This window comes from Marmota flaviventris, chromosome 18 (assembly GCF_047511675.1).
Source record: "Marmota flaviventris isolate mMarFla1 chromosome 18, mMarFla1.hap1, whole genome shotgun sequence".
Taxonomy (NCBI): Eukaryota; Metazoa; Chordata; class Mammalia; order Rodentia; family Sciuridae; genus Marmota; species Marmota flaviventris.
The window spans coordinates 47,461,217-47,485,725 of record NC_092515.1 but is presented as its reverse complement, the minus strand read 5'-3'; the positions used below and the strand labels follow the sequence as shown (position 1 = coordinate 47,485,725).

Below are 24,509 nucleotides of genomic sequence, written 5' to 3'. Positions count from 1 at the left end.
TTTTTTCTCTTCTTCTTGTTATTGGTAGTTCTGAACGATAGATATTTTTTTCCCATGGGGTCAAAAGGTACTTAAGTATATGACTGTGAGTGGAAAAAGAGGGGACAGAAATCAGGTACTGGCCGTTTTTCCATTTTCATTTGTGTGTGAAGTTTTACTATAAATTTTTAATATAAATTTTACTATAAATTTTTACTATAAAAACATTAGGCAAGTTAAAATGTCAGTGAACAAAGTTTCAGCAGTTCAAGTTTATAACAATTATAAATAAAACTGTTAAATTTTTCTGGACAATGCTGGCATTTGAATTTTTTTCAACAAGTAAATTTCTGATTGGCGGCAACTAAATGGTGTTTGTAGCATTTTTATCATACAGTAGATCCCATCCACTCACTATACTTTTCTAACGGAGTTGTCCTACATGCAAATACATGGGTTTTTTATAACTTTTTTTTTTTTAGTTGTAGTTGGACACAATACCTTTATTTTACTTATTTTTATGTGGTGCTGAGGCTCAAACCCAGTGTCTCGCACGTGCTAGGCAAGTGCTCTACCGCTGAGCCACAACCCCAGTCCCGAGTAAGTTTTTTTTTCCTATTTATTTATTTATTTTGCATTACGATTCTTAATACACCATTATACAATAATTTATCATATCTCTGATTATATATAAGGTATGTTGACCCAAGTACGTTTTTAATGTTGTCTGTCTTCTATGCTGTTCCTGTTTTCTATTAAAATACATTAAACTAAAAATAAAAATTAAAAAATAATAAAATGAAAATCAAAGGGAGATCAGTAGAGGAAAGAGACAAGAAGATGAGAGGTGGGGAATGAGGGAGGAAATGCTGAGAAGTGATATTGGCAAAATTATGTTGTTATATTGTATGCATGTATGAATATGTAACAACAAATCCCAACATTATGTACAACTCTAATACACTAATAAAACTGTGAAAAAAAATAAACAAAATGTAAAAGAAAAAAAGAAAGAAAGATGGCTAACTAATTAACAGCTAAGATCTGAAAATCAACATGCTTATCATTGTACAATATATTATTCATATATAACATTTCATGGAATCTATGCTGCTGTTTATAAATATGCATTGCTATTTTATGTATCACTAAGAAAGAAAAACTGTCAGTTAACTTATTATTTCATATCATAATTTTAATTTTAAAATTTATTGAATGAAAAATTGGGGATTAAATGAAGTGAAAATGGCAGAGAGTTGAATAGTTGTATACAAGTGACAGGCACACAGGAGTTTATTATACAATCACTCTAATTATGTGTTCAAAGATTTCCCTTTAAACAGCTTTTTTTTTTGGAACTAGGGATTGAACCCAGGGGCAGTCTACCACTGAGCCACACCCCAAGCCCTTTTTCAGTTTTTATTTTGAGACAGGGTCTCACTAAATTGAAGAGGCTTTCCTTGAACTTGCAATCCTCCTGCCTCAGTCTCTGGAGTTGCTGGGACTAAGGAAGGTTCCACCAGGCCTGGCTCTATTTTAAAACATTTGAGCCAGGTACAGTGGTTCATGGCTGTAAATCCAGTGTTTCAAGAGGCTGAGGCAGGAGAATCATAAATTCAAGGCCAGCCTTTACAACTTAGCAAGACCCTGTCTCACAATAAAAATTAAAAAAGGGCTAGGAGTATAGCTCAGTGGTAGAGTGCCCCTGGGTTCAATCCCTAGTACTGAATGAATGAATGAATAAATCCTGAATCCTCCATTTTACTACTATCTTCACAATTTTTTTTCCAAATCACTGACATCCATTCTACAAGCATTGATGCTCATGTAGGCAAAGACAACATCGTGATTGCTTTCAGATGAACAGCAATTGTGAAATGCATCTGGATATCAAAATAGTTAAAAGGCGAAAAAAGATTTCCAAAATAGAAGATGTTTGCTAATTACAGTGCTGGGGATTGAACCCAGGGCCTCAAACATGCATAGTAAGTGCTCTACACTAAAGTTCATCTCCAGCCCCCCCGCCCAATTTTTTAAAATCTTTTTTTAGTTTTCAATGGATCTTTTATTTTATTTATTTATATGTGGTGCTGAGAATTGAACCCAGGGCCTCACACATGCCAGGCAAGTGCTCTACCACTGAGCCACAACTCCAGGCCCTCCAATTTTTTTAAAATTATTTTTTTAGTTGTAGTTGGACACAATACCTTTATTTTTATTTGTTTTTATTTTTATGTGGTGCTGAGGATCGAACCCAGCACCTCGCACGTGCTAGGCAAGCGCTCTACCACTGAGCCACAACCCCAGTCCCCCCAATTTTTTTTATGTAAAAAAAATTAGAACTGATGAAAATGGAACCATAAAAACAGCATACTACAGGGATACAGCCACATCAATGTTTATAGCAGCACAATTCATAATAGCTAAACTGTAGAACCAACCTAGATGCCCTTCAGTAGATGAATGGATAAAAAAAATGTGGTATATATACACAATAGAATATTATTCTACATTAAAAGAGAATAAAATCATGACATTTGCAGGTAAATGGATGAAACTGGAGAATATAATGCTAAGTGAAATTAGCCAATTCCAAAAAGCCAAATGCTGAATGATTTCTCTGACTTAAGGATGCTGATCCATTATATGCTGCAGGGGGTAGGGGACAGGGGGGATTCAATGAACTCTAGATAGGGCAAAGGGGAAAAGGGGAGGGAGGGGAAAGGAGGGAGCATAGGGGTAGGAAAGACGGTGGAATGAGATGGTCATCATTACTCTAAGTACATGTATGAAGACACGAAGGATGTGACTACTTTGTGTACAACCAGAGATATGAAAAATTGTGCTCTATATGTGTAATATGAATTTTAATGCATTCTGTTGTCAAACCAATTAAAATTAAAAACAAAAATAACAAGTGGAACCAATATATGGCATCCATCATAATTACCACATAGTCCTAACAATGTAATAACAAAATGAAATACAAAATTAAGAAACCTTATTCTATAGACTATTTCTCCAATGGCAATGATAAAACTATGTAAGACCAGTCATATTCTTTTTTCTTTTTGTCCCCTCATTTTTTAATTGGTGCATTGTATGGTACATACTGATGGGATTTGTTGTTACGTATTCACACATGCACACAATATAACAATATAACTTGGCCAATATCACTTCCCAGCATTTCCCACCACCCCCCACCTCCCATACCATGGTCTCTTTCCTCTACAAGATCAGTTATATTCTTATCTAGTCCCTATTGTTACCAACAGATTGAATGTACAAAATATGTAGCTGGTGTTGCAAATATAATTTAACACACAAAGAAGGCTTGGCACAAATAAATATTCCTTGAATAAATAAACAAGGTCCAGGACAAAATACTGATAGTATTATCAGTGTTAAATTTCCTGAGTGGCATCAAGTATTGTGGTCATGAAAGACACTGACACTTTTCTTTAGAGACACATGCTTAAGTATTTATGGGGGTATGTCATGATGTCTACAACTAATTCTCAAATTAGTTTTGAGAGAAACTATATTCATGTGTAAAGAGGAAGGAAGCAAATGCGAACAAAATGTGAACAGTTGGTGAAGCATATGAGTGGTTCAATGTACTTTTTAGAAGTTTTGTGAATTTTTCAAAATAAAAAGTTGTAGGGAAAAAAAAGGAAAACTAAATCACTTAAGTCTGAACCACTGAAGAAGGCCTTTTTTAGTTTTCGGTGGACACAACCTCTTTTTTTTTTTTAATATTTATTCTTAAGCTTTAGGTGAACACAATATCTTTATTTTACATTTATATGGTGCTGAGGATCGAACCTGGTGCCTTGTGCATGCTAGGTGAGCACTCCACCACTGAGCCACAACCCCAGCCCACAACCTCTTTATTTTACATTTATGTGGTGCTGAGGATTGAACCCAGCGCCCCACTCATGCCAGGCGAGCGCGCTACCACTTGAGCCACATCCCCAGCCTGAAGAAGGCCTTTTAGAGAGACACCTAACCACCAGACATTCTCCTTTACCTGCTGTATTCAAACATCGATGAAGAGGAGCTAACATTGGCTGAAGCAAATACTTTGCTGCCAGTTGTGGCTGTTCTCTCGACATAGTTATAAAGGTAGTGGTAGAGACTCTTTGAAATTGCTGTACTGTCAATTTATCTTGAAAATGAAATAAATCCAAAATCTACAAGAAAAATCACATAAAGCAAATATCAGGGTCTTTGCAAGGAACATGACAGTAATTAAGAGGAAAAAAACATTTATTTCTTTAGCCAAAAAAGAAAGTTGCAGTGATAACACTGACTTAACAGAATGGCTTTAACAATCCACTACCAAAGGGTGTAAGCGCTGAAAAGATTGGGTGTTTATTAATAAGTTTTTCAAATTTATAAAATGTAGATTCACTTCTGGGTGGAGTGCCACAGGACTGTTATCCCAGCAATTCAGGAAGCTGAGGAAAGAGGATTCCAAGTTTTAGGGGAAACTCAACAAATTAATAAGACACTGTTTCAAAATAAAAAAACAGCTCTCTCCCTTTGGAAATGCCTTGCATTCTCTCTTAAATATGTTCTTCTTACTTTATTCCCAAAAAATCTCTCCTTTGAGATAGCCCACATTCTTCCTTGAATGTGTATCTGCTTTCATAAATCTATGTATCTGAAAAATAAAATATAATAAAAAGGGCTGGGGATGTAGCTCAGTGGCATTCTACTTAGATTAGATCCCCAGTACCACCAGGAGAAAGAAAAAAAGGATAATGAAACTATTTCAGGTTCTAGCTCTGAGAGCAATTTGAGCTAGTTATTTAATAATGGTGTGTTTGTTTGGTTTTGGGGGTGCTGGGGATCAAACCCAGGGCTTCATACAAGCTAGGCAAGTTCTTGACCAGTGAGCTATGTCTTTGGCCCTGGTAAGGAGTTCTTTTTTTTTTTTTAAGTTATATATGGGCACAGTATCTTTATTTTGTTTTGTTTATTTATTTTTATGTGGTGCTGAAGATCGAACCCAGGGTCTCACACATAAGAGGGGAGTGCTCTACCGATGAGCTACAACCCCAGCCCCAGGAATTCTTTTTTTTTAATTTTTTTTTTTTAGTTATCGGCGGACACAACATCTTTGTTTGTATGTGGTGCTGAGGATCGAACCTGGGCTGCACGCATGCCAGGCGAGCGCGCTACCGCTTGAGCCACATCCCCAGCCCCCCAGGAATTCTTAAATCTAAAAAATTAGGTCATTCTCTTCCACAGGTTTTTATTTACTTTTTTGAGAAGTTCCATAACTTAACAAAAAACTTAAATATTATAATACTCTTACTTCAATTTCAGAGGAACATTAAAAGTCCTTTTTCTAGCCAGGTGCAATGGCGCACGCCTATAATCCCAGCAACTCAGGAGACTGAGGCAGGAGGATCAAAAATCAAAGCCAGCCTTAGCAACTTAGTGAGGCTCTAATCAGCTTAGAGAGACCCTATCTCAAAATAAAACATAAGCCAGGCACTGTGGCACATGCTTATAATCCTAGCGGCTCTGGAGGCTAAGGCAGGAGAATCACAAGTTCAAAGCTAGCCTCAGCAAAAGCAAGGTGTTAAACAACTGAGTGAGACCCTGTCTCTAAATAAAATATAAAACAGGGCTGGGGATGTAACTCAGTGGTTGAGTGCCCTGAGTTCAATCCCTGGTACCCAATCAATCAATCAATCAATCAATAAAAAGGGCTAGGATGTGGCTCAGTGATTAAGTGCCACTGGGTTCAAGCCCTGGTATTTAAAAAAAAAAGTGTCCTTTTTTCTGTAAATAAGCAGATAGTCCTGGAATGGTCAAAAGAAACAAGACACTTCACCTGGGGACAGATGTTCCTGTAGTAACTCTCTGGTGAAAGAGACTGCTGGGGACATGCGGCCAGAATCTTTGCAATCAAGTCACACTTCTTCCAGTCAGCAGCTGTTGCCTCAGCATCACTTCCGCCAGCTGCTCCAGCTGTCACAATGGAGAGAGATGTCAAACATTCACAGCAATTTCCTATGTAAGGTTCTATGTGACAAATCTGCATTAAATTTAGGATAAAGAGTGTTTCTTTTCTCTATTAGAAATTGTTTATTTCTCCCAGAGACTCAGGAGGCTGAGGCAGGAGGATCTCAAGTTGAAAGCCAGCAACTTAGGGAGGCCCTAAGCAACTCAGACCCTGTCTCAAAATAAAAAATAAAAAGGGATGGGGATATGGCTCAGTGTTTAAGTACCCCTGGGTTCAATCCCCAGTAACAAAAAAAAGAAATTGTTTATTTCTTCTGCAAGATAATCTGCCCCTCTGTACTTTTCTTTCTTTCCTTTCTCCTTCTCTCCCTTCCTTCTTTTTTGGTGGTACTAAGGATTGAACCCAGTGGCACTCTTACCACCACTGAACTACATCCCCGGCCTATTTTATTTTTTCAGACAGGGTCCCACTAAATTGCAGAGGCTGGCCTCCAATTTGCAATCCTCTTGCCTCAGCCTCCTAGGCAGTTAGAATTGCAAGCATGCTCCACTATGCCCAGCTGTACTTTCCTTCTGGAAAAGTCAGAGGAAAAAAAATAGCATTGAATCACTGTACTAATATTATTCATGTGATGTGAATACTAGCTTCTCAAGTGTTTATCTCTGAATATGTATTTCATTTAAACTTACTTAAACTATAGCCATTCTTAAGCAATTATAATACTGGAAAAATATATAAACAGTGGTTTTTAGAAACTGAACTACAGGCAGCCCAGGACACTGATCACTGAGAGAAGAGAAGCAAACTAGGCAAACCTGATAATTATTCTCACTACTTGGGGAGAATTTTCAGCCCTAGCCCATAAAGGGTAGCCCAAATGAACTGTTCACTGGGTCAAAGAAACATAGTCAGAGGGCTCCTCTATCAAGTCTTTGATTTGCATATGTAGGTGAGGAAAATACCCCAAGGCCAAGGAAAGCACTAACAGAAAGAAGTAAATGTGATAGTTCTCAAGTTCATAAATGGGTAAGAAAAATTTGTGTTTCCACTTACCAGCATAGAAAGACCTCCTAATACACAGGATATCAAATAGAGTCCTAGGAAGGTTTTATTGCCTTAGTAATGAAGTCAAATTACCTTAAACTGAAAATTTGCTCTAGAATCACACTAACAATGTTGAAAAGCCAGGATCACAAGCTGAGGACGTGCCTCAGGGTTAGAGCACTGGCCTAGCACTTATAAGGCCCTGGGTTCAAACCCCAGCACCACCAAAAAAAAAAAAGGAAAAAAAAAAAAGGCCAGGACAAAGGGATCAAAAAGATCCCAACACACTTCAATGTATCGCTGAATAAAACCCAACAAAGGTATACAACAAAATCTAGCACCTAACAACGTAAAGTAAAAACACACAGCATCAAGTCAAAAATTATCAGTCAAGCCAGGTACATGCCTGCAATCCCAACAACTAGGGAGCCTGAGACATGAGGATCACAAATTTGAGGCCAGCTTCAGCAATTAAGCAAGGTCCTAAGCAACTCAGCAAGAGTCTGTCTCAAAATTAAAAAAAAAAAAAGGCTGGGAATGTAGCTCAGTGGCTAAGTGCCCCTGGATTAAATCCCTAGTACCCCCGCCACAAAAAAAAAAAAAAAGAAAAAAATTTACCAGGCATTATCAACACAATGGAATATCATTCAGTCATAAAAAATTAATAAAGGACAAAGCTGGCAGAGTGGTGCACACCTGTAATCCCAGTGACTCAGAGGCTGAGATAGGAGGATTGCAAGTTATAGGCTAGTCTTGGCAATTTAGCAAGATTCTGTATCAAAATGAAAAATAAAAAGAGGGCTAGGGATATAGCTCAGTTGGTAGAGTATTTGCCTCTCATGCACAAGGGTTCAATCCCTAGCACCACAAAAAAACAAAAACAAAAAATAAAAAGGGCTGGTGATGTGACTCAGTGGTACAGCATCCTTAATTCAACTCCCAGCACCACCAAAAAACAAACAAATAAAGGAATAAATGACTGATTCATGATACAACATGACCAAACCTTAAAAACATGCTTAGTAAGCCAGGTGTGGTAACACACTCCTGTAATCCCAGAGACTCAGGAGGCTGAGGCAGGAGGGTTGAAAATTTGACGCCTGACTCAGCAACTTAGCAAGACCCTATCTCAAAATAAAAAACAAAAAAAGACCATGGATATAGATCACTGGTAAAATACTCCTGGGTTTAATCTCCAGCACACACATACACACACATAAAAGAGAATGACAGCAGAATTCTCAACAGGAGTCATACAAACCAGAAGACAACTCAGGGACATCCTTGAAGTATTAAAAAAAAAAAAAAAAAAGTAAACCCAGAATTTTGTACCCAGCAAAATATCTTTCAAAAATAAGGTGAGGTCTGGGGCTGGAGCTCAGGTGTAGCACACTTGCCTGGCATGTGTGAGGCACTGGGTTCGATTCTCAGCACTGTATATAAATAAATAAAATAAAGGTCTATCAACAACTAAAAAGATGTTTTAAAAAACATAAAGTGAAGTAAAGACTTTTTCAGACAAAATAAAAGCTGAAAGAATTTACTGCCAGTAGACCTAAGAAATGTCAAAGGAAGTTTAGGCAGAAGGAAATTTGGATTTGCATAGATAAGTGAAAAGTGCCAGGCACAGTAGCCCTCGCCTATAATCCCAGCTACTCAGGAGGGTGAGACAGGAACATCACAGGTTCAGGGCTAACCTTATTAATTCAGCAAGACCCCATCTCAAAATTAAAAAAAAAAAAAAAAAAGAGCTGGGGATGTAGCTCAATGGCAGAGGGCTTGCCTGGCATTCATGAGGTCCTGAGTTCAGTCCCCAGTACTGCAAAACAAACAAACAAACAAAAAGTGAAGAGTACCAAAAATGTCACATATGAGAAAAAAACAAGATATTACTAGATAACAGCAATACATACATGCACCAGTAGAAGGAAAAAGTTCGGAAATACAGGGTTCTAATTTTCTTGTAGCAGCTCTCCAATCTGCATGCTCTTGGATAAAGTCTAATACTTCTTTTCTTTTTTTGCAGTGCTGGGGGTTCAAACCCAGGGCTTCATACATATTAGGCAAATGCTCCCCACTACACTACACCTCCAACCCTCAGTCAGATTTTAAAGGCAAAGACTAGAGGCCAGTGATTCACCTCAAATCTGACTCAAAAGGAAATGGATAGCAAAGAAAGAGAAACATGCTATTTCTTACCGCCTGCTCCTTCCAAAATGCCCCGGACTACTGCCTGAACACCACTGGGTCTCATTAACCTTTCTGAGAGCAGCTGCCCACACAGACGCCGAAGCCAAGCTGGGGCCCGACATCTAAGCTGTGTCTTCACATCTGTGCAGGACTGATAAAAGGAAAGGAAGATATGAATCGTGAATATCAATGAAACAGATATAGTATATAGACGCTTTTTTCAAAGGTACTGGGTCATACTGACAACAGTGTACTGTACAGATTTGACAAACAAAAACATTTGGGGCTAGGGATAAAGCTCAGTGGTAGACCATGTACTTAGCAAGTACAAGGCCCTACATTTAATCCCAGCACTTAAAAAATATTTTTTTCCTTAAAATAAAACAAAATACCAAGTCTCTCCTTTACAAAAACCTTTAGCATTACTTTTATTTTCTTTTTTGGGACTGGGTATTGAACCCAGGAGCACTTTACCACTGAGTTATATCCCCAGTCTTTCTTTTATTTTTTATTTTTGAGTCAGGATTCTGCTAAGTTGCTGAGGCTGGCCTCAAACTTATGATCTTCCTGTCTCAGCCTCCTGATTCGCTGGGATTATAGGCATGTGCTACTGTCACCAGGTCGGCATTAATTTTAAGAAAGTAGAAATACAGTGATTTATATATTAATGAAATTTCAAACCCAGAAAATGACAAACACATCAATGTTTAGTACGTAGAATTTGGGAATACAAAATTAATATGACCAATCTCTAAATGTAGTCCTTCCAATCAACTCTAACTTCCAAAGAAGATTCTTATGAATGTTATTTGCCATTAAGAGGGCAGTTTACAATAGTGAGGGAACATGCCAGACCTTGCCTCCATGATCTTGAATACTCTGATTCCCATGACCCAGCAGTTTCTAGAAAAAGCTGTATTTCTTCAAGGGCTCTTTTCAAAAGATCTGTGGAGCCATCATGAACAAAACAGACTTGGTGTTCTTCATTTTGGACTAGAATGTTAACCATATTGCTGACAACAATTGCACTTAACTATATAAACATCAAAATTAGTGACAGAAGGGGTTGGGGATGTGACTCAAGCGATAGCGTGCTCGCCTGGCATGCGTGCGGCCTGGTTCGATCCTCAGCACCACATACAAAGATGTTGTGTCAGCCGAAAAAAAATAAATAAATTAAATAAATATTAAAATTTAAAAAAAAATTAGTAACAGAAATATTTAATCCTAGTCTTGGGATGTAAAAAAAAAATTATAACTAGCTTGTCCTCTCTTTTATTTAACGAGGATTAATAACTACCATTTATTAAGAGGGCTGTGATGTGCTAGGCAGTATATTAAGTATCTCCCACAAAATCTCAAAAGGGACTTAAGAAGGAATGGAAAGGTTTACAAATTCATACACCTGCATGCTGGGGTTGAATTCCAGTGTGCCTAATCCCAGGGCCTCTGCTTTTCACGATGTTCTTATAACATGTTTAGTTTAATCTGGCAAACTGTGAACTCATTCACAGAAACAGTACGTGAGGCACAGAGGCCCAGTGGAAGGCTACCAAAACATTATAGGGATGAGATGGGGTCACTGGAGATACACGGTCAGTTGACTGTTGTTCTTACCTACAAGCTGCTTCTTTGGTTCTTCACTCTTTATGTAACTAGTTTCAAAACTAAAATTTAGGTACTAAAAGCAAATTAAATCATTTCAGATAAATTAGTTAAAAAACAAGAAAGAAACTATCTTATGCCTAGTTATATACTAGTACATTTTTAACTTTTAGTCAGGGTCTCACTAAATTGCTTAGGACCTCACAAAGTTGTTGAGACTGGCCTTGAATTTGTGACCAGCCTCCCCCAGCTGCTGGGATTGCAGGTATGCACCTCCACACTTGCCTCCACACCCGGATACTAGTCTGTGTTTTAAACAAAGGAGTTAAAAATAGAAACAATAATTGCTCTAGTTTTAATTTCTTAACTTCTAAAACTCCATTCAAAGAATAAGATGTCCAAATACTTCTACCAAAAGAATACATTGTAAACAGTTAAATTTTAGTTTAAAAAAAAAAGGATCTAGTTTCAGAATGAATAAAATATATTTTACATAAAATTGCCATAGCCTGGGCTGGGGTTGTGGCTTAGTGGTAGAGTGCCCACCTAGTACTTGCGAGGCCCTAGGTTTGATCCTCAGCACTACATAAAAATAAAATAAAGATTGTGTGTCCACCTACAACTAAAAAATAAATATTAAAAAAAAAAAAACTGCCATAGCCTTAAAAAAGTGATCATAATATTCTTGGGAAAGTATCCATGATTCCACTAATGAAAAGGCATTTTATATTATTCTGAAGGTCAATGTCTTTTAGTTTTGTTTTGTTTTATTGTACTAGAGATTGAAGCTAGGGTAATTTACCACTGAGCTATATCCCCAGATTTTTTATTTTGAGACAGGATCTTGCTACATTGCTGAGAGTCTCACTAAATTGCTGAGGCTGATTTCAAACTTGTGATCTTCCTCCCTCAGCCTCCTGAGTCACTGGGATCACAAATGTGTACCACCATGCCCATCTGTCACTGAGTTTTATAAATACCATTTGACGATCTTAAAAAAAAAAAACAATGAAGGGCTGGGGATATAGCTCAGTTGATAGTGTGCTTGCCTCCTATGTACAATCCCCAGCACCACACACACAAAAAAAAGATCATTAAATAGGTAACTAAAATTATCTAATCTTCTAAGAGAACATAGCACACCACACATTAACAGTTCACCCAGGAAAATACCTGGGGAGGTCCTCCCTGGAGGATAAGTAATTCACGGACAGCCAATGGTTGATACACTTGATCCAAGAGGTCTCTCAAGGCCCCCCTGGATACAGTCCTTTCCTCTTCAGTTAAAACCTACAAAAAATATGGTCTCAACTTTAGAGGAATACAAACCAGGCAGGAAATACAAGATAATATTTTACAACACCAAACAAAGGTTGTTATGAATGGAGAGAAAGGAAGACTTCTGTCCCCTCTTGACTTCCTTCCACATGGAGGAAGCTGTCTACAAAAACACTCCTGGCCCTCTCTCCATCCCCAGTCACTCCCCTTCTAGGCAACAGATATGGCTTATCTTACTGGTGACTACTGAATACATTCGATCACTAGCCAGTTTTGATATGCACTGTTCAGCTCACTCCTCTTCTATCTTGTGAGAGTGAGTTCACATTCTGTTCTGCTCAGTCTTGCTGAGCAGGGGCAAATCCCCCTGCCATAGGGCAGAAGGCAATGTAGTTTTCCAGCACTGCTGAAACTGGTAAATAGTAAATATGTCTAATTCTGGAGTGTATCATTAGGAAATGTCTCCATCATAAGTTATCTCCTCCAACTGTCTTTATAAGCAACAGAGGTGATGTTTTTCTGGAATCTTCTCTCTTTCTTTCCTTTCTTTCTGTACTGGGGATTAAACCCAGGGATGTTAGACAAACATTAGGCATACTAAGCAACCACTCTACTACTGAGATATATACCCAGCCCAGAGGTAATATTTTTTACTTTTCATCTCTCTTATTTTGTTAGCTAGTGTTTTCACTCATTCAGAACTTGGACAGTAAATAGAGGTTCTATTCTGGGGCACATCTGAGTCCCAACAGTATAGTCTCCCTTTGGTAATTAGCACTCACAGTGAAACAGTCAAGGTCTTGCCTATTACATGTAGTACACTACGATGTGAGGGCTACTCAGAGCAGCAGCTATTGGTGGAACTTTTTCCAGCTTTACAATGTACATTCACCAGGTTGCCCCTCTGTCAATTCTTATCCCCTTTCCTACTTGGTTTTTGGTTTCCCTTTTCTTTTCTGTCTCCTGCCTAAGACTCCTGCAACATTGCTTAGCCTCAGAAATAGCACACAGATCTGTTGACCCAGGTGCTCCATCTCAGGGAAATGCAGGCTGTAGGCACTGCTAGAACTGTCGAGATGCACTGCCTTAAAATAAAGAGCACAGGGCTCTGTTGAAGCATTAAGTGAGCTCATAATTTTGGGCCACTTCTTGGATAATAGTGGCTTTTCGGCAAATGATTATAAACACAGAAAAAAGTGAATAAACAGGAAAGGAACAAGTATGAGGGTGACACAAGCACATGAAAGAGAAGTGAGGGCATGGAGCAACCTGGCTGTGGCAGCTAAGGATCACCAGAATATAGGCCACCCTGACCCCTGCTTCATTTATATCTTAACAGTTTCTGACTAATTCCTATGTTGACAAATGAAGCCCTTCAACCCCCTGCCCCCCCAAAAAAGATGCATTTACCCATTGTCTATCCTTTAGCATTCAATAGGAACTCCAGATCTTTCAATGGGCCCGTTTCAAAGAACTAAGAGTTATCTTTTGTAACAACCAGACACAAACACACATATTCTCTCTCTCTCCATCTCTCAATGTATGTTTACCTCTTCCATGGGTGTTAGTGGTTTTTTGGTTGGGCAGAATCCCAGCTGGCACAGACCTGCTGCGATATCCCCAAAGTGGCGACAGAAAATCAAGCTCCCAAGAGATTTGTGCTGCCCAACACTGAGGAGGGCCTTGCAGCTGGTATACAGTCTCCGGGTTGCATGGGGAGCAACATCCAAACGCACGACGTCTTGAACAATGGCACCAAACTCAGTCCTATATCTCAAAGGAACTCCAACACCAGGCATCAGATAGGGACAGACACCCCAAATGACTACAAATTGTAAAATGGACTGGACCATCTTCTGTTGTGAGATACTAAGTGTATCAGGGCTTAGGGCAGGAGCGACTTCTGGAGTCCTAGGGTTGGGTTTACCTGGATTGAAGGCAGCTGCAAGGCGGATCATGGTTTCCTTCAAGCACAACAGCAACAACAAGGCTTGAGAAGTAAAACTCCAAGTGATGTCCACAGAGTTTTGTGGCCATTCTGCCTTATTAACAATTTCATCTCTTAGTAGTTTCAATTTCTTCCACTGAGGATCCTTCAGAAGTTTATCCTCCAAGGCAGACAGATTAGATTTTAAAGTAGCCAATAAGATATCATGTTTTGTAATCTGTAAGGAACTTGAGCCTGATCCTTTTGAAATTAAAAAAAAAAAAAAGGAGATTATATGTTATATGCAGGGAAAATAAATTATACTTCCTTCTGTGTGGAATGCCTTGCCACCCTACCCAGAAGACTGGAAGTAAGAAAACAAAACAAAACAAAACAAAAAAACAGATGGAGCATGGATTTTTAGGGAGGTGAAACCATTCTTAAAAATAATTTTGCCTTCGTGTGATGGCACATACCCATAATTCCAATGATTCAGGAGGCTGAGGCAGGAAGATCATAAATTTGAGATCAGCCTCAGCAACTCAGCAAGACCCTGTCTCAAAAATGAAATAAAAAGATGCAGGCCACAGTGGTACACGCCTGTAATCCCAGCGGCTTAGGAGGCTGAGACAGGAGAATTGTGAGTTCAAAGCCAGCATCAGCAACTGCGAGGCACTAAGCAACTCAGTGAGACCTTGTCTCTAAATAAAATACAAAAATAGGACTGGGGATGTGGTTCAGTGGTTGAGTACCCCTGAGTTCAATCCCCAGTAGAAAAAAAAAAAAGAAGAAATAAAAAGAACTGGGGATGTAGCTCACTCAGCGATAAAGCACCTCTGGTTTCAATCCCCCTCTGAGTCCAATACCCAGTACCAAACACACACACACACACACAAAATAATTACGTACAGTATTATAATAGTATATACAGACATTATATATTTGTTCAAGTTCATAGAACTGTATACTACCAACTGAGAACTCTAAAGCAAATTATGGATTTTAGTTAATAAAAATATATCAAGATATGTTAATCAATTATAATACACATACCACACTAATGTTAATAATAGGGGAAATTAGGATTGGGGTGGAGAAAGGAATATGAGAACTCTCTCTACTTCCTGCTCATATTTTCTACAGACTTAAAGATGATGTAAAAAATAAAATCTAGTTGTGTGGGACAGCACACACCTATAATCTCAGCAACTCAGGAGACTGAGGCAGGAGGATAGCAAGTTCAAGGCCAGCCTCAGCAACTTAGCTAAGACCCTATCTCAAAATAAAAATTAAAAGGACTGGAATGTGGCTCAGAAGTAAAACACCCTTGGGTTCAATCCCCAGTGCCTAATAAATAAATAAAACAACATTGTTCTTACATTTTTTTTTTCTTTACAGTGCTGGAGATCAAACCTAGTGCATGTTAGGCAAGCACTCTACCACAGAGCTACATCCCAATTACCATTGTCCTTTCAAAATAATGAGAACCAGAATAGTAAGAATATTTCTCTAGAGCTGTCCAGAGTTAGTGTTCTAATCCACTAGTTTTAAAATCTGATTCCTTGGGCTGAGGTTATGGTTCAGTGGTAGAGTACTTGCCTAGCACATGTGAGGCATTGGGTTCAAACCTCAGCACCACATAAAAATAAACAAATAAAATAAAGGCATTGTGTCCAACTACAACTCAAAAAAAATTTTTTTAAAAATCTGATTCCTTGGGCTGGGGTTGTGGCTCAGTGGTAGAGCGCTCGCCTAGCATGTGCAAGGCCTGGGTTCGATCCTCAGCACCACATAAAAATAAATAAAATAAAGATGATATTGTGTACAACTAAAAAATAAATATATTTTTTAAAAAAATCTGATTCCTTTAGTTCATATATACCCAAAAAGGAAATGGATGCTCTCATGGCTTCTTGCCACTAAACATTAAATCACTAACCTATCTCTATATGACTTCCTGTAACTTTATAAGATCTTTGAACCCAAACATGGGACACAAAGAAGGTGATTTGAAACAAAAGCTCTTACTTAAGTATGATCCAAGAGCCTCTTAATAAAGTAGTCTTTTCTGCCCTCTACTGGTGATGAAAATGAAATCTATGGTCCTTGAAAATAAATGGAAGCACTCCCTTAAAGCAGTGGTTCTCAGTGTGGGTTTGAGAGGGTTCCAAAAATTCCCTCAGGGGGTCTTCAAAGTCAAAACTATTTCATAAAGGGCTGGGGGTATGGCTCAGCGGTACAACACCTGCATGTGTAAAGGCCTGGGATCAATTCCCAGCACCACAAAAAAAAAAAAAAAAAAAACTATCTTGTTATGACATTATTTGCCATTCTACTCTCATTTTCTTATGATTTCACAAAGGATGAAAAGCTCATTAATATGAGTTCAGAGTCTATACTGGTAAGAAAACATCTTGTTGAGTTTTAGTATATTATACAGGAAAAATATAAACAACTATCTGAAAATGTGATTGAAATCCCTCCCTTTTTTTCAACTACATAGCTATGTGAGTCTCAGGGATCTGTCACTTACTTCAACCAAAACAATCAGGATCGACTGAATGGAGCAGACATAAAAATCTAGCAGTGCCAGGGGCTGGGGTTTTGGCTCAGAGGTAGAGCACTCACCTAGCATGTGCAAGGCACTGGGTTCAATCCTCAGCACCACATAAAAATAAAATAAAGATATTGTGTCCACCTATAACTAAAAAGCACATATTTTTAAAAATCCAGCTGTGCCAGCATACCCCTGTAATTCCAGCTACTTGGGAGGTTGAGACAGGAAGATGGCAAGTTCAAGATCAGACTGGGCAATTTAGAGAGATTATCTCAAAATTAAATTTTTTTTTAAAGGGTGGGGGTTGGAGCCTGATGATGAAGCACTTGTCTCCATGAACAAGACCCTGAGTTCAATCCCCAGCATATCTCTCTCTCTCTCTCTCTCTCTCTCTCACACACACACACACACCACACACACACACACACACACACACACAGCTGTAGGCTGGGGATGTAGCTTCGAGGTAGAGTGTTTGCCTAGCACATGTAAGGCTGAGGATTCAATCTTTAAAAAAAAAAAAAATCTTCTAATAAGCCACACATCAAATATTAAAACAAAACAAAACAATGATGCTCTTCCCTCTAGTCATTTTTCATTTAAAATGTCATTATTGAGTTGGGATGTAGCTCAGTGGTAATGCATCCCTAGGTTTAATCCCCAGTACTACAATCCCAGCAGTTTGGGAGGCTAAGGCAGGAGAGTTGAAAGTTCAAAGCCAGCCTCAGCAAGGCGCTACACAACTCAGTGAGACCCTATCTCTAAATAAAATACAAAATAGGGCTGGGGATGTGGCTCACCACCCCACCCCCAAATTCATTGTGTTAATATGTAAAGGGTTTATTGTTACTTTTAAATAAATCTTTTAAAGGTGTTTCTTAATTAAAAATTAATTTTTAGTGCAGTAAACGTTGACACATATATACCACATAAAAGCTCTTTGAAGCCCTCAACATTTTTTTTTTTTTAATTCACCAACAATCGATAGATACTAGGGATTAAACTCAGGGCACTCTACCATTGAGCCACACATCCCCACCCCTTTTAATTTTTTATTTTGAGACAGAGTCTCACTAAGTTGCTGAGGCTGGCCTTGAACTTTCATTCCTTCTATCTCAGCCTTCTTAGTCACTGGGATTACAGGCCTATACCACCACTCCAGGTTTGGCCTTACTTTTTATAAACTAAATTTCACTAATATTAACAGTCTTCAAATTCTGCTTAATACAATTCATAACAATGGAGGTGGAGATATCCTTATTTGTTCCATGGTTGATAAAATACACTAAACTGGGTACACCTTTAATCCCAGTAACTTGGAAGGCTGAGTGCTAAGGATCACAAGTTCAAGGCCAGCCTGGGCAATCTGGCAAGACCCTATATCAAAATTATAAAAAAAAAATATAAAAAATTAAAGACTGGGATGTAGCTCAGTGGTAAGGCATCCCTGGGTTTAAACCCCAGTACTACAAATACAAACATTCTCTCTCTCTCTCTCTCTCTCTCTCTCTCTCTCACACACACACACACACACACACACACACACACGAAAGACACGGTAATAGAAAATGCTTAAAGTAACAGAACTTTTGAAGGTCAAAAGTAAAACCTTGTTGGATGTTTTCCTTCTTTTCGTCTAATTGGAATCCAGCCTCAATTCCTCTTTCTTCTATGATTCTTAAGTCTCACCCACACATAACTTCTCCATTCAGTTGTTGTTACATATGCCACCCATTGACCACTTGTTATCCTGCCGTGTTGGAAATCTCCCCAAATAGACATGATGCAGACAGCACACTGTGTTTATATATATATATATATATATATATATATATATATATATATATATATACACACACACACACACACACACACACACACACTATCTTTATGTATTTATTTATTTATTATGTGGTGCTGAGGCTCAAAACCAGTACCTCACACATGCTAGGCAAGCGCTCCACCACTGAGCCACAACCCCAGCTCCTATTTTTGTATTCCAAAAGCACTGAGGAAAGAATATAAATTGACTCCTTGTAAATATTACTTCAAAGATAGTGATCAAAATAGGTAGACAGATCAAAAATGTTTAATTCAGTTGTATATAATTTCAAACAATACTTTCTTCCTATCTCCTCAAGACCCTATGTTCATCAGGGCCATTCTTATTATGTACAGGTACTTCTAAATTCCCTTAGCAGCTAATAGGATAAGAAAAAAAACAGCTCAGGGCTGAGGATGTGGCTCAAGCGGTAACGCACTCTCCTGGCATGCATGGGACACTGGGTTCCATCCTTGGCACCACATAAAAATAAAATAAAGATGTTGTGCCCACCAAAAACTGATTAAAAAAAAAAGAAAACAACAGCTCAGTGGTAGACCATGTGCTTAGCATGCACAAGACCCTGGGTTCAATCCCAGTACAAAATATTAAATGAAAGAGAACAGAAGGCAGGTTTACACAACATATAATAGATTATATATACAAAATAATATGATCTTACCACATCACTTATTCTTTTTCAAATAGGAATAAGTCAAATGAATATGCATATATAACTTCACCACATAGCCTTAGAGATTAGAAGGGCCTTCTGTAAATGAAGTTATATGTGTTTTGTGATAGATGACTACTTCCAAGTTTCTGCTTATCTAACCTTCTTCTCAATGGTATTGAATATAACTACAGTTGCTAAACAAGTGACCTCTCCTTTAGCAAATTAAAGTATATTTTGCAGTTTGACTCTAACTTGGGGGGCAATGTAGTATGTTTACCATGTTTTTAGTGGAAGAAACCTAAATTCAAATCTTAGCTCTGCCACTTCTTAGTTTTACGTTGGGCAATTTCCAATGTACCTGAGCCTTGGTTCCTTCATTTATAAATATAGAGCACAGGGCTGGGGATGTGGCTCAAGTGGTAGCGCGCTCGCCTGGCATGCGTGCGGCCCGGGTTCGATCCTCAGCACCACATACAAACAAAGATGTTGTGTCCGCCGAGAACTAAAAAATAAATATTAAAAAAATTCTCTCTCTCTCTCTTTAAAAAAATAAATAAATAAATATACAGCACAAGTAATACCTCTATGATGGGACTGTTGTGAAGATTAAATGATATATACATAAACAGCATACTATGGAGAGTGGCACTTAGCACTCATTTACTATTATTAATAACTTCTTTTCAGTTACCATTAGTATGGTTGTTGTTATGACCAGGGATTGAACCCAGGGGCATTTAACCACTGAGCTATAACCCCAGCCCTTTTTATTTTTTATTTTGAGATAAAGTCTCCCTAAATTGTTTAGGGCCTCACCAAATTGCTGGGGCTGACTGTGAACTTGTGCCTCCTGCCTCAGACTCCCAAATAGCTGGGATTACAGGTATATGGCACCTCATCCTGCTCCCATTAGCATAGTGTTAATGTTTGCAGCTGTTGCAATTTTAGGTCAAATACTGTGACTGAGGGATTGGGGTTGTGGCTCAGTGGTAGAGTGTTTGCCTAGCATGTGTGAGACCTCAGCACCACACAATAAATAAATAAGGTTTTTTGTCCATCTATAACCAAAATAAATACACACACACACACACACACATCATCATCATCATCATCATCTTTAAAAATATTGTGACTGAGAACATCATCTTATGGACTTTCATGTGCCTTTACCTTACTAATCCTAAAATCCTTTCCCCCACTATATATATTTCAATTATGAGCAGGGCTCTATTGCTGCTTTTATTCATTTTTTGTGTGAGTGATACTGTGAATTGAACCCAGAGCCTAGGCACATACTAGAAAAGTGTTCTACCTCTGAGTTACACCCCCATCCTTTTTTGGGGTGAGGGGAATACTAAGGATTGAACTGAGGGGCCCTCAATCACTAAGCCACATCCCCAGCCCTTTTTTGTATTTATTTTACTTAGAAACAGGATCTCACTGAGTTGCCCAGCGCCCCGCTGTTGCTGAGGATGGCTTTGAACTTGCAACCCTGCTGCTTTGGCCTCCCAGGCCCACTGGGATTACAGGCCTACACTACCCCGACCGGCTACCCACCCATCCTTTTTAAAAATTTAACTTTGAGACAAGTTCAGGCTAACTTGCCCAGGCTGGACTTATATTTTCCATCCCTTTGCCTCAGTTGAAATCACCTGTGCCACAGTGCCCTCCTACCAGGGTTCTATTTCTTAAGTCCTTTCCCAAAGTTCCAAAGCTCCAGACAGTACCAGGGGTTTCATATTCAATAATCTGACTTGGTCCAAGAAGAGGATGAGATAGGGCTGGGGTTGTGGCTCAGTGGTAGAGCGATCGCCTAGCATGCTCGAGGCACTGGGTTCGATCCTCAGCACCACATAAATGTAAAATAAAGATATCGTGGGGCTGGGGCTCAGTGGTGGAGCACTTGCCATGCAAGTGTGAGGTACTGGGTCCGGTCCTCGGCACCACATAAAAATAAATAAAGATGTTGTGCCTATCTACAACTAAAAAATATAATATATATATATATATATATATATATATATATATATATATATATATATATATATATATATATTGTGTCCACCTAAAACTAAAAAATCGATGAGATAGTCTTCTAATTTGATTGAGAGTGAGTGAGAGAGAGAGAGAGAGAGAGAGAGGATCTCTATAAATTGATCTTCCTGCCTCAGACTCCCAAATCGCTGGGATGACAGGAATGACAGGCGTGCGCCACAGCGCCCCGCTGGACCCCATGAATTTGGGGTTACTTAATGACTTCCAAACGCCACCACCTGTCCTCAGTGGTAAAAGAGTGCGAGGCTCAACTCTTGCCAAGGTATCTCCAGATTCTAAATTGGGAAGATCTTGTTAACTCAGCACAGAAGATTCAACGTGACTGTAAATCCCTCCTACCAAATTGGAAACCTGTTTACTCTCCCCAAAACCCCTCAAACTTCACCGCTTCCCATTTCGGGACTCCATGGCATTCTGTACAAATCTCTAGCGTCCACACCAGGCCCCGGGCCCTCAAGCGATTAGGACCTCACATGCCACCTCTGGGCGCCTGAATCCCTCTGAGGCTGTTTCCTCAGCGCCCGCCCCTGAGAGGTGCAGAATGAAATAATGGACCCCGGGCACTTAAAAGTGCCTGGCGCGGAGAAGCTCTCAAAAGATGTTGCTAGTAACAGTCTTGGACAGCTCCCATGCCCTCCTTGAGCCTCAGTCTCCCCAAGTTTGAAAAGAGCCTGGACATATGCCCAAATCCCCTCAGCGCAGGGTCCCGAGAAAGCCTGAGGGGCGCACGCTGAGGGAGCAAGGCAGCGCTGGAAAAGTGGCGGCCCTAAGAGTTCCGGGCCCAGCCCGGTGTCGAGATGCGTCTTCTCACCTCCCGGGCTCAACAGCAATTTCAACCCTTCCAGAATCTGGTCCAGACCGGACGTCTCCACAGCCCCGCTGCCTACCGCCGGTCCCGGGGCCGCCATGACTGGAGCGGAATATGACGCCTGCGCGCTGCTCAAGCGCCCTGGTGGAACAGCGCTGTCGCCATGTTGAGTGCGGCTGGAGGGCTGTGCGCGGCGTGGGGCGGGGCCAACTCGGTCAGGAACGCCCCCTTCGCATAAATATTGGTTTGGGGTTACCTTTCCTCCCTGAGCCTGGTGATGGACGAAGCACCACACAGTTTTAGAACTCAGTATGAAAAATTGCCGGATAAAGCAGAAGATAGCGAGGCAGGAGGATCACGAGTTCCAGGACATCCTGGACAACTTGGCAAGACGCTGTCTGAAAATAAAAAATGAAAAGAGGGCTGAGGATGTAGCTCAGTGGTAAGTCAACCCTGGGTTCAGTCCCCACTCCTGGAAAAAGAGAGCAAGGGAGGGAGAGAGAGAGAAGGGGGGGGGGGCGTTTATCATAAAATAATATATATTTCTGCCGGGCATGGTGACAGACACCTATAATCTTACTGACTCGGAAGGCTGAGGCAGGAGGATCGCAAATTCGAGGCCAGGCTAGTCCACTTAGTGAGATTTTTTGCCTCAAAATAAAAAATAAAAAGAACTGGGTATATGGCTCAGTGGTTCAATGCCGAGTATTGCGAATAAATAAATCCCCAGTCCCGTGATGTATTTCAATATGAAAATACTTGTGTATTGCAACATGGAAAGGCAAAATGAGGTGCTTACATCTACTTATAGATGAGTTTGAATAAATAAAACTATTCAATTGAATATTGCTGACTTCTTTGTGACATCTAAAAATATATACAAAAAAAGAATAAATATATACATATATATGACCATGATGGATGTAATAGCTACAGATGTTGATATTGGTGATATAGTTTTTGAAAGGGACTTCCAAAATTGATCTTTGTTCTACTTATCTGCTTGTTGTATTCCTAGAAAATTCAGAGTAGCAGGTGCAGTGGCACATACCTGTAATCCCAACAATTCTTGAGGCTAAGATAGGAGAATTAAAAGTTCAAGACCAGCCTCAGGAACTTAAGGAGGCCCTAAGCAACTTAGCCAGAACCTGTCTCAAAATAAAAAAATAAAAAGGGCTAGGGATGTAATTCAATGGTAGAGTGCCCCTGGGTTCAATCCCCAGTACCAAAAAGAAAGAAAATTATAAAACAGTGCCCCCACAAATTGTGTTTACATATAAGACAGAATGAATTTAAAACTCAGACAATCAGAAACAAGTTTTTCACCTACATAAATCGTGATGGGGTATTCATAAGTTGCAGGACAATGCTTCTAAGGGCAGAACCTTTATTTTTGCCTGAGTCTTCCATCATTAAAAGTTGATTATGATGCCCTATCAATGTTGCAAGAACACCACCCCCACTCTCACCACCCACTTTGAGAAAATTCTCCCTGAGACCCTGTGGTCTTGATTTCTTTTTATTATTATTATTATTAGTTGTTGTTCAAAACATTACAAAGCTCTTGACATATCATGTTTCATACATTTGATTCAAGCGGATTATGAACTCCCATTTTTACCCCATATACAGATTGCAGAATCACATCAGTTACACATCCACTTTTTTACATACTGCCATACTAGTGTATGTTATATTCTGCTGCCCTTGCTATCCTCTACTATCCCCCTCCCCTCCCCTCCCCTCTCATCTTCTCTCTCTACCCCATCTACTGTAATTCATTTCTTTCTCTTGTTTTTCCCCCCTTTCCCCTCACTTCCTCTTATATGTAATTTTGTATAACAATGAGGGTCTCCTTCCTTTACCATGCAATTTCCCTTCTCTCTCCCTTTCCCTCCCCGCTCTCGTCCCTGTTTAATGGTGATCTTCTTCTCATGCTCTTCCTCCCTGCTCTGTTCTTAGTTGCCCTCCTTATATCAAAGAAGACATTTGGCATTTGTTTTTTAGGGATTGGCTGGCTTCACTTAGCATAATCTGTTCTAATGCCATCCATTTCCCTGCAAATGCCATGATTTTGTCATTTTTTTAGTGTTGAGTAATACTCTATTGTGTATAAATGCCACATTTTTTTTTATCCATTCATCTATTGAAGGGCATCTGGGTTGGTTCCACAGTCTAGCTATTGTGAATTGTGCTGCTATGAGCATCGATGTAGCAGTATCCCTATAGTACGCTCTTTTGAGGTCTTTAGGGAATAGTCCGAGAAGGGGAATAGCTGGGTCAAACGGTGGTTCCATTCCCACCTTTCCCAGGAATCTCCATACTGCTTTCCAAATTGGCCACACCAATTTGCAGTCCCACCAGCAATGTACAAGTGTACCCTTTTCCCCACATCCTAGCCAGCACTTGTTGTTTCACTTCATAATGGCTGCCAATCTTACTGGAGTGAGATGGTATCTTAGGGTGGTTTTGATTTGCATTTCTCTGACTGCTAGAGATGGTGGTCCTCCTCTGAGTGGTCTTGATTTCTTGCAGATGACTGACCTTCAGCTTTAACTGCTTGAAGTCTAGGGAAGCAGATGTGT

At 39.5% G+C, this 24,509-nt stretch overlaps 1 protein-coding gene across 3 annotated transcripts in view; it reads right to left on the bottom strand.

The window, feature by feature from the left end:
• Positions 1-22,080, bottom strand: part of Tango6 (transport and golgi organization 6 homolog) — a 184,262-nt gene extending 162,182 nt beyond the window's left edge. For 2 of the 3 annotated variants that reach the window (XM_027933280.2, XM_071604246.1), the window contains exons 1-6: positions 21,928-22,080; positions 13,630-14,267; positions 11,975-12,091; positions 9,206-9,347; positions 5,831-5,967; positions 4,013-4,175 (exon numbers count right to left, since the gene is read on the bottom strand). In XM_027933280.2, the coding sequence (XP_027789081.2) occupies positions 4,013-4,175; positions 5,831-5,967; positions 9,206-9,347; positions 11,975-12,091; positions 13,630-14,267; positions 21,928-22,024 (1,294 nt within the window). In that variant the 5' untranslated portion in view covers positions 22,025-22,080. The remainder of the gene's footprint in view (positions 1-4,012; positions 4,176-5,830; positions 5,968-9,205; positions 9,348-11,974; positions 12,092-13,629; positions 14,268-21,927) is intronic. The other variant, XM_071604245.1, reaches the window with a different exon arrangement.
• Between the last annotated feature and the right edge of the window lie 2,429 nt (positions 22,081-24,509).